This window comes from Trachurus trachurus (assembly GCF_905171665.1).
Source record: "Trachurus trachurus genome assembly, chromosome: 2".
NCBI classification, from domain to species: Eukaryota; Metazoa; Chordata; class Actinopteri; order Carangiformes; family Carangidae; genus Trachurus; species Trachurus trachurus.
In genome coordinates this window covers 10604978-10615517 of record NC_139914.1, presented here as the reverse complement: position 1 = coordinate 10615517, position 10540 = coordinate 10604978, and the positions used below count along the sequence as shown (strand labels likewise).

The following is a 10540-nucleotide window of genomic DNA, read 5'->3' as shown; positions in this document are numbered from 1 at the left end:
AAATACTTATTAAAGGTGTACAGAAATGGCCGTTTGTCCTGTTTGTCGCGCCGAGTTGTCACGAGCTGCAACACGAGTTTACCCGAGTGAGGAAAACGAATTTGATTGGTCGTTATCGAGCGGGCGGGATATTCAAAGCTTGGGGCGAGCCCGAGCTCCGTGTGTGTGTGCGTGTCTCAGACGTTTGAATGACGGATTACGGATCCAATATCAGTGGCTAGTGAATCGTGTACAGGCTGACGTATAATCCGTGCGCCTGCATTATCCAATGCGAAAAAAAAAATACACACTTTCATCCCGGATTTACTCAAAAATAGAATTTTGCACAAAGTTTGGCCTACAACGTCTGAAAGATGAGTTATCACATTAATTTTATGACCCAAAGTGGGCTCAAATTCAATTTTCTTTTCTGTACACCTTTAAAATAATTGATTTTAAAGGTAAAATCTTATTAACTGCCAGTCAGCCATCAGGTGACATACAAAATCTCATCTGTGTTAAAAACATTGTATTTTTGCAATGCAGCGTGCACCATAAAGCATTTTTTCATCTTTCCATTGTGCTATAGTGTCGTCCTGTTGTCATTCATGCACGTTTCCTATGCTTTCTCACGTTTTGCATAAGCAATTCTGTGACTTCCACTGGCTTTATGTAACTGTTCTCCCAATGCAAAGGCACGTTCAGTCTATATCTTGATGTCACAAGTTATAGCTTCTCTCGGAGGCTGGTGCAATGCATTCTGATGTGGACGTACTTTTCTGCAAAAGGCATTATCGTCGTTTAATGAGTTTTGGAGTTATGGCTGAAGTAGCACAGTCACGCCCTTGTTAGCCGGCGGCGGGGCTGTCACCTCGCGGACCGTCAAGCGGCCCGGTGAAGCGGAAGCTGGAACAGCGTGTACCAAAACAACAGCATCACATCCGACAGTTAGAGTGTGGACACTTGGCTTTTGTTCTGCGCGGGTCACTATCACACACCCACACCCCACTTGATATTGCCCCTAATTTAGTCTTAAAAACAGCCTCTTAAAAACAAAACACCCCTGAGTGCTCTTCTTCTTATAAAAGGAAATCAAATAAAATGATAACAGGCAAATATTTCAACGTGTTTATTGCTTTTCTCTCTAACACGACACGCGAAAGAATCCAGCAATAACTGCCATGTTAACATCTGGTAATAAACTGACCTATAATTGTCCAGGTGAGGGTTTTATGATCAACTCAAACAGAGAACTAGACATTTAGCCGACACTGCTGCCCCCACTTGTTCAAATGTAGTAATAACAAGTGCAAACATTTCTTCCTTGAACAAACAGAACCATAACAATAACACCGGCTTTCATTTAATTTGGCTCCTGCTGCTTCGTGAGCTCAGCCAGCCGTCTCTCCATGTGGTAGATGTCTTCAGACATTTGCCTGAGGTAAAGAAAACATAGTTTTATGTCAAATGTTACTGCATTAGTGGGGTAATGCGCCTTCATATATCTTCCAATCCAGTTACAACAGATGAAAAAAGCTGTGTATATAATATATATAATTATTTGCTTGTTGTATGTGTGTGTTTTGTGTGTTTTCACCTGTTGGCAGCCTGGGCCCTGCTCAGCTGGCAGTGGAGGCGCTTGACGATGGCTTCGTAGCGCTTGTTCTGGATCTGAAGCAGTAGAAACACAAACAAGATAGATGTTGCACATAATGTTTTGGGGTTTTTAACAGGAAAACATCACCAGGTTCAATATTTCGCAGCTTTTCTTTGTTATACCTCTATGTCTCTCTTGAGCTGGGTGTGAGTCTCGTACTCTTTTTGCAGTCGCTCCCTCCTCTCAGCTGTGACCCTCCTCATCGCAGAGATCTCCTCCTTCAGACTGTCAACCTCTCTCTGCAGGGAAACAAGCAGAAGAATCAAATGGTTGTCAACACTGCGTCAAATAACGTCAAAGGAAATGGAAAAGGATGTGGCATTTGAGCAAAGAGCTTTCTTCACCCCTGCAATATGCACAGTGTTTCCATTTGGATCCTCCAAATCCTTCCTCAGCTCCTCTTTCTTCTGTGTCAGCATCACAACCTGCTCTCTCTTCTCCATCAGCTTCTTGTGGACCTCGGTCTGGCTCGCCGCGTGCAAAACAGCCGCTCTGTGACCCTCCATCTTCGTCCGATAGGTGTCGAACCCTGCCCGCGCCTGGCAGGATTTCTCCTCCTCTTCACATATCTGAATCTGGAGTTGTGCGTTTTCTTTGTTGATGGATACACAGCGATCGTGCAGGGCTTTTGTCTGCTGCTCCAGGTTCTCCATGTCGCCCTCCAGCATCAAGATCTCCCTCACTTTAGACCTGAGCTCCTTCTCGGCCTTCTCGGCTTTCACCTCAGCATCTGACAGAGTGGTCTGCAAAAGGAGGCACAAGCACAATACAGTTATTAATTGTTAAAAAGAAGAAGTGTATAACCAGTTTATAAACCCATAGGGAAATGTATTAAGGTATTAAAGGTGAAGGTGAACCTGCAGGGAGCTGAGTGTCCTCTCTTTCTCTCTCAGGGCCTCAGTCTGGGCATTGCCTTTTTTACTGACATCCTCCACTGCCTTGGTTAATGAAATATCAGGATTCATCTGTGTTTCTGGAGACAAAACTGTCAGTGAATAGTGACTTAACCTACTGTGAAGTTTTGCAAAACTTTATGTCCGCTTAAAATGCAATTTGGGGGATTTAATGCTGAACCAAGTTGAGTAAGCTAACATTTGCTACCAAAGTTCACATTAATGCAGATGGTCAAACACGAAACAAATTCTGTTCATCATATTTGGTTAGTTATATATTTATTTAATATTAATATCTATATAAATTATAATAATAATAATAAATTTTACCTTAATTAGAGGCTTGAGTTTAACATTTTTATCTCAGTTAGCAAGCAAGTGTAACACTGTTTTAGCTTGGAGATCAAATTAACCAGCCACCTGCACCAGTCTTAAATTATATTATAAGCCATTTCTGATGTGGATATTTGGATGGGCAGACATATATATATATTTTTATATCCTATAAATTACATTATAAGTTTTATAAGGCTAATATATGAAATGAAATGTATAGCATTAAGCTAACTTAGCGAGCTAGCTGATGTCTATCTGTAGATTTGGTGGTTATATTAACCTGGGTGCTATTTACTGGTTTAAAATGTTAATTTGTTAAATAAATGAACAAAGTTATACTACCGCTGGGGCCAAACTACTGTACACCGAAACTACAGCTCCCACAATCCTTCACTTGCGTCTCCTCGACCTCGTTTCCCGAACCACTTCCGGTTTATCTTGTTGCTCGCTACAGCTGCAATGAAAACCCTTACACAACACGTGTAAATGTTGTTTTTCTATTCTCTCCGTGCCGTGGATATAGTGACATGATGGTTAACCGCTGGGTTGGACTGTGTACTCTGTGCAGCCGTGTGGTTCACAGCAGCAGAGGACGAAGAGGAGGCTGGAGGACATTGACAGGAGGATACACCGGTGTGAAATCCAATGTTAGCATCACACAGGTGTCCCACTGGGGTAGAGTCACACCAAGGCGGCTCTGTCACAGTGATCCTGCAGACTTGTATCAGCATGAGTCTGTGCAGAGATACCTGCAGCAGCTCATGGAGGAGTTCAGACACCTGAGTGAGAAGCTACAGCACGTTCACCTCAGTGAATCAGACAGAAAGGAGGTGACCAAGAAACACACAGAGCTGCTGCCTCTGGCTAATATATACAGCAGTATTAAACAAACCCTGAAGGACCACGAGGAAGTTATTTCAATTATGCAAGGTGAGTATTTCTGTCAATAACAAATGTTAGGCCATGAATAAAGTAATTTTCTGGTAAGTACATAGGAAATTAAGTCTTTAAAGGCGACATATTATGCGAAACTCACTTTTTCATTGCTTTAGTATGTGTATTTGCGTATCCAGAGTGCCTCCTCACCCCTTAAAAGTAAGTTTTGACAACTACGTCAACATTTTGTAAACTGCCATAGTCAGAAAATATGTCTCTTAACAAGCCGTTTTAATTTCACCCGGCTTATTACATCACAAGCCAGGTGATTTGAATATTCAAGCCCTCGCTCCCATGGTTACCTCAGCTACCAGAGTGAAGATTCAAAACCGACCGTTTAGAGCAGGGCTGTGAAACTGGTGTGTAGAGAACCCAGCTGTGCTCAATCTTTTGGTTTTTCTGACCAAAGCATGTTACTAAAATTACTTTTAGACATCAAGGTACCATGTCAAGAAGCAGAAATTAGCATAATATGTCCCCTTTAAATTACGCCCTTGCCTTAAATTGGCAAATCAAGTTATCTTCTGTCTCTGTTTTCCCTCTTCAGATTCAACTGGTACCAAAGATGAAGATGAACAACTGACGCAGCTGTTAAAAGAGGAGGAATCACAAATCTCTGGCAAAATTCTGTCGTTGAGAAAGGATGTAAGAAGAATAACGAAACCATGATCAAATGTGTCCTGAAGTTAGTATCAAATTCAGCACTGACAACTGGATCCTTCTTTGTCTCCAGTTGATCAAAGCACTCGTGCCCACCGACCCTCTGGACTCCAGTGACGTCCTGCTGGAGGTCGTATCAGGAAGAACAACAGGAGGTATGAAAGAGTACAAACAAGTTTTTTTCTCAGTGTTTCAAACTTACCAAATAAATTGATATTTTTCTATTTCTCATTTTTTGTAGTTTACACCTTAATTTTATTCTAATTCTATTATCTAATATATGATTTCAGGTGACATCTGTCAGCAGTTCAGCAGAGAAATGTTTGACATGTATCGTGGTTTTGCATGTTACAAGAACTGGGACTTTGAGGTTTATAACTTCACACCTGCTGAGTATGGTAAGTCACGTCGTGTTCACCTTTTTCTTTGTCATTGTATCATTTTTCTATAACATTCATTGTCTGTCTGTCGCAGGTGGTTTGCACCATGCAGCAGTACGAATAACTGGGGACGATGTGTACAGACATCTGAAGCACGAAGGAGGAACACACCGGGTGCAGAGGATCCCCGAGGTGGGCCTCTCCTCTAGGATGCAGCGTATTCACACAGGAACCATGACTGTCATCATCCTGCCTCAGCCAGTGGAGGTGCACTCTCTTTACCTCATTCTCTCTCATCAGTGTGTGTTTGTTAAAGGGTTAATTGCCCTAATCCCTATAGTCTTAGAAGTAGGTTCGTTACCTTTGATTGTTGGTGCAAGCTTTTTTTTAGAACGGCGGAGCAGAGCTGTGAGCTGCTCAGAGCTACGCTACGGAGGCTAATGGGATTTCTTGGTTTCATATGAATTTATCCCCATTTGTGTCCATTCTGTTTTGTTTTTTTAGTTTGACGTCCACATCGATCCAAAGGACCTTCGCATTGACACGTTCAGATCTCGAGGTGCCGGGGGCCAGAGTGTCAACACAACAGACAGTGCAGTGCGCGTCGTTCATCTCCCCACTGGTAAATAAATGCCAGAAGAAACCACGTGTAGTATTCCTGAACATTTACAATCAGCTTGTTTTTTTTTATTTCATATAAACATTAGGTTTTCATAGATAATTTTCCCTCCCAACAGGCGTGACAGCTGAATGTCAGCAGACTCGCTCTCAGCTGCAGAACAGAGACACCGCCATGCGAGTGCTGAAGGCCCGTCTCTACCAGAGCATGATGGGTAAAGAGACTGAACAGAGGCAAACGGCACGGAAGCAGCAGGTGGGCACGCGCTCACAGTCGGAGAGGATTCGCACCTACAACTTCAGCCAGGATCGTGTCACAGACCACAGGACCGGATACGTCACCAGAGACATCAAGGTTAGAAACTGGCAGTGTCTCCTATTGAGCATGAATAATAAGAAATGTGTTCATCAGGGTTCCTGCAGCTTAAGCCAAGTTAAATTTAAGACTTTTTAAGACTTTTTAAAGCCACTTGAAATTAAATTTAAGACTGACTTCATAATAAACACAAATGCAGAAAAAAAAAGAAAAACACCACATCAATTACAAAGGGTTAGGGACAATTTTACCCACTTTCCTATGTGATCCAAGGTAAAGTGACTTCTACATGAACATTGGATTGTGTCTCTTTCCAGCTGTCCTTTCAAAATAAATGCATAAAAAGTCCGAAAAAAAAAAAGACACTGACTCGGGAGCTGGTGGCGGTGAGAAATTTAGCATTGACGGCCGCCACTAACTTCTCTATGTCGAAATGTTACCAATTATTTTGAGATTTGAGACTAATTACAACCATAAAATACCACTTACCATGTGTTAACATTTTTAAGACTTTTGAAAAATTGATTTAAGACATTTTAATGCCAATTAAGGCCTTGTTTTTAGATTAATGAATTCAATGCCTTTTAAGACTTTTTAAGGATCCGTAAGAACCCTGGTTCATGTGTATTTTTAAATATCTCACCAAGTTAAATCTAAGTTCATATGTTTTGATTCACGTGCAGGAGTTCATGAGAGGAGGGGCGGCTCTTGATGACTTGATCTCTGACGTCCTTGAACATGCAGAGAGGGAGGCTCTTCTGGAGAAGGTGGAGAACAGCAGCAGCCTGAGACGATCTGCAGACTGACGCCCCAGGTGGACTGAACATCATGCACTATGTGGTTTAGTGTCACAAACACATTTTATAGTACTGTGACTGCATACCAGGACTGAATATTTATTTATTGCAATTTATGCTTGTGCAGTAGTCATATTGCAAAGGACACCACATACGAGTAATCATCATTTATGATTAAGACTTTATTTTTGTAATAAAAATATGAAATTATGTATTTTGTGCTATGCTAATTTCCTGATTAATGCTCCATATTTACAGATCATATTTATGTATAAATCAATATATTACTACTACTACAAAAACATCATAGTATAGTCCAGTAGTGGTGACTGTCTGTACGGAATTGTCAGTAAGTATTCTTCATGGTTCTCTGCCAATCAGGGTGCGGTAAAACCACCTATCAGCTTTTTACACACACTCACCAAAAGCGTGTCACACCCTGCGTATGTTTGCCAGCTGACCAGCAACCACTGGTGTGTACTGTAGGGTTGTTTTTGTTTTTTTTTTCACTTAAATGATTCCTTTATTTTTTGCTAAATATTTCCCTCCTATCTGTTAAAATTTTCAAAATGATTCTAAAAGTTATTTTCTCAGTATTCACACAGCCATCATTTATTGACATCACATTGTCCCCAATCTTATAATGTATGACATTCATTCACTTTAACAAACAAGTACTGCAATGATATTTCCATCAGGTTGCCTTACTAGACTTAACATGCACTGGTAAAAAAATACAGCTATGGAAAAAAAAAAAAGATGTTTAATTGCTTCGTATGGACACATCTGAGATTACCAGACATGTCTTCACTAAAATGATCACACCAGGATGCCTACAACTGTATGTATATGGGATAATAAAAGTGTTGCACCCCATTACGACAGATCTCAGTACACAGAAAAGAGCATAAACTCTATCCACGCGTAGACATGTTTAAAAAAAAAAGAATGAAAAAAGTGTTACAAAAAAATATTTGTGCACGCTTCAAAAATCAAAATTGTTCATCTAAATGTGAGCGTCCCTAGAAAGAGTTGTACTCATGTGACGGTCTCATCCTGGGTGCGTCAGTCGTCATTGTCTCTCTGTCGGAGGCTCCTGGATTTGCCGTTCTGTGTCTTTTTCCTGAATGAAGCGGGTCCGCCGCCTTCGTCTCCCAGGGAGGTGATGACGCGCTCCCTGAACTTGGGTTTGGGCTCTGGCGGCAGCTCAGGCGCAGCACTGGCTGTTCCTCCCTCCACCTGGGGCAGCTGTAAGTCCACCTTGGCACTGGAGAGAAAAGAAATCAACTAGTGGGTCATTGCATGGTGGTGTAGCATTACTCTGATCTATCTTTACTAATCAAACAGCTCTTAAACTGGTTCAGACTCTTCACTTACAATGGATCTTCCTCCTCCTGGATCATTTCCCAGACCCCATATGGATTGGCAGCTTTGGGCCTTTTGGCTTGTGGCACCGCTCGTGTCGCCTCTTCCTCTTTCTTCTCCTCAGGTTCAGCTGCTGTGCTTTGCACCTCGTCCTCTTTTTTCACTTCTTCAGCATCTTCTTTAGGAGTTTCCTCACTGCCTTCATCTTCTCCCTCCTTTTCTGAGGGTTCAGCCTCTGCTTTCCTTTTCTGAAAACAAAGACAAACAAATCTAGATTTTTTTTGTCATAGAATCTGAACCAGCAGACGTTAAAATATTTTTTCTGCTCTCACCCTGAAGCTGATCTTGGGGACTTTGGGCTGCTCACTGTCTGGTTGAGGGACCTCCACCTCCTGAGATGCCTGGGCCTCACTGGAGCTCTCTTCCTCTCCCGAAAGCGGCTCGGCCTGAGGGGTCGAAGGCTCCTCCTGATTCTCTTCGTCTTTGCTGGACCCAGAACCAGATGCCTCAGTCGAAGGGAAGTCTGCTGGTTTCTCCCAGCTGGACTCTGTGAGGTGAGAAAGACATAGCGTGCAATTATCTGTCAGAATCTCAAAAAAAAAAATTACGCAAAAAAATAAGACAAAAAAGATGCAACTGTAAAGAAAGAACACTCCACCTCCAGTCTCTGTATTATAGTAATATGTATATCCATCAGGACTGACGGCTTCCAGCCAAGGACTGATTGAAGAACTCTTAAGAAAAACACAACATGAATATATAGATTAAGAATAATACAATGCAGTTTAATGAAAAAAATACAGAGAAACAAAAGTATTTTATTATTAACCTCGGTCTGTACAGGTTCTGCACAGGCTGAACTTCCTCCCTGGAAACCCTCTGGTGTTTCCCATTGAGATTCTGTAGGTAGAAATACATAGACAACATCATAACACAACCAAAGAGTCAGTTTTAATGAATTATTGAGAGAATATGTTTGTAAAAATGGCAATATTGGAAAAAAAGAGTTGTATCTTGATGTGGTCATACCTCCAGTTATTGTATTGTAATAGTATGTGTTTCCATCATCTGTTTGTCCTTCAACCCAGACCTGCGTCTCTGTTTTCTGTGTGAAGGTGAAGTTCTTTCTTGCTTTGCCTTGTTTCTTCTGCTGTTTTCTGGGCTGGGGTTTAGCTTTAGGTTGTTGTTGTTGTTGTGGCGGCGGCCGAGTGGTTGTTGTTGGTAGGGCTGGTAAACCTGAACATAACACAAAAACAATCCAAAGGTAATAAACAAAGCCAACGTTCCTTCTACATAGACAACATGTTTAATAAACTGTGAAACACTGACCTGCGGCCTCCCTCTCCATCCTCTTCAGATCTTCCTCATACGCTTTCATCGCAGCGTCCTCCATGGCTGCAAACTCTTTCGACATACGCTCCTCCTGCTTCGCCTTTTCAATGCTCTTCTTTTTAATCTGCAGTGAAATAAAGATAGGACGACATGAGTGACAGCTGCTCATAGCCAATCAGAAGAGAGCTCCCAGAGTCAGAGTGACATGCCTGGACCTTATCTCCTGTGCCAGTCCTGAGAGCAGTGCCAAGACAGGCAAGTTTTTATTGGCTGTTTAGTACTGATGCCTGTGTATGTCACTACGAACCACTTCTGATGAAAACTGAACATTTTTACTTGTGATTAAAAGGAATATCAGTTAGGGAAACAACATTTGGCCAATTAATGGAGCATTATTCAACCATTTTAGTACATTTTCCTCGTAAAATATCAAATATTTGATATTTTTCGCATCTCAAAAATTTGAATTTGAGTTTTTTGTTTTAACACAGTAGATTTCTGGTGCTTTCTGGCTTGTATAGATTTATGAAAGAATAAAGAACATAATTGATTAGATTAATCTATATTTAAACAAATATTTAGGAAACTCAGTATAAAAGTAAATGTAAATACCTCTGTAATTTTTGCGGCCACATTTTCTTTGTGATTTTTCCCCCTCTCATGGAACTCGACGCTCTGCAGAGAAAAACAAACAAACGTGAGGATACATTAGCATTACATGTGTTTATTCCTCAGCAAAATACACAGCATGGTTTGACGCACTTACAGGCTTATTGTCAGCAATCCAGCACTTGCAGTACTGGCAGAATTTCCTCGGCTGTGACTTCCAGTAGTCGGCCCTGAAAAATGCACAAAGACTGTTGTTGTAGCTCACAAATGTGAATGAGTTAGTTTACCCTTAGCATGGGCAGCTAACGTGTTTAACTGTCTGAAATCCTGCCCAGGGATAAATCATTCACAGACTCTGCTGATTATGACCCAGTGAAACCCCCCAGTGTGGTATTTTACTTACATTGTTGTTACGTCAGTGTGGGATCAAAATCTGATGGAGAATTTAAAAGAAACCAAATAAACAGAAACAACCGCTTCCCACATTTCAAGAATGACAACACCGTCCGCTGCTGATGGCGTCATCACCCGCCGCCGAACAAACGAGACCTGAAACCTAATATAATACATCCATGCCTGAAACCAGCCAGAAACCACATCCTGATGGACTGTATGGCTGAAACGAAAAGGAAATACGCAAAAATAATAATTAAGCAAATGCT

General features: G+C 41.5%; 3 protein-coding genes across 3 annotated transcripts; 1 reads left to right on the top strand and 2 right to left on the bottom strand.

The window, feature by feature from the left end:
• Window positions 1-1342: 1342 nt before the first annotated feature.
• ccdc122 (coiled-coil domain containing 122) lies at window positions 1343-2601 on the bottom strand (the record flags this gene model as incomplete). Its single annotated transcript, XM_083988073.1, has 5 exons — window positions 1343-1415; window positions 1577-1650; window positions 1759-1875; window positions 1981-2379; window positions 2494-2601. The coding sequence occupies 5 exons, from the start codon at window positions 2599-2601 to the stop codon at window positions 1343-1345; spliced, it is 771 nt and encodes a 256-aa protein (XP_083844199.1).
• A 724-nt stretch (window positions 2602-3325) lies between these two features.
• mtrf1 (mitochondrial translational release factor 1) lies at window positions 3326-6582 on the top strand. The gene is made up of 8 exons (XM_083989575.1): window positions 3326-3795; window positions 4349-4446; window positions 4535-4616; window positions 4752-4859; window positions 4936-5108; window positions 5346-5463; window positions 5579-5814; window positions 6459-6582. Exons 1-8 carry the CDS (start codon window positions 3393-3395, stop codon window positions 6579-6581), a joined length of 1341 nt encoding a protein of 446 aa, XP_083845701.1. The 5' UTR covers window positions 3326-3392; the 3' UTR covers window position 6582.
• Window positions 6583-6933: 351 nt separating this feature from the next.
• Window positions 6934-10405, bottom strand: wbp4 (WW domain binding protein 4). Its single transcript, XM_083991261.1, has 10 exons — window positions 10282-10405; window positions 10036-10108; window positions 9882-9944; window positions 9267-9393; window positions 8967-9173; window positions 8767-8837; window positions 8596-8671; window positions 8270-8484; window positions 7950-8185; window positions 6934-7839 (listed from the first exon to the last, which is right to left on the bottom strand). Coding segments are annotated over exons 1-10 (1272 nt in total). The 5' UTR covers window positions 10284-10405; the 3' UTR covers window positions 6934-7637.
• Window positions 10406-10540: the final 135 nt, after the last annotated feature.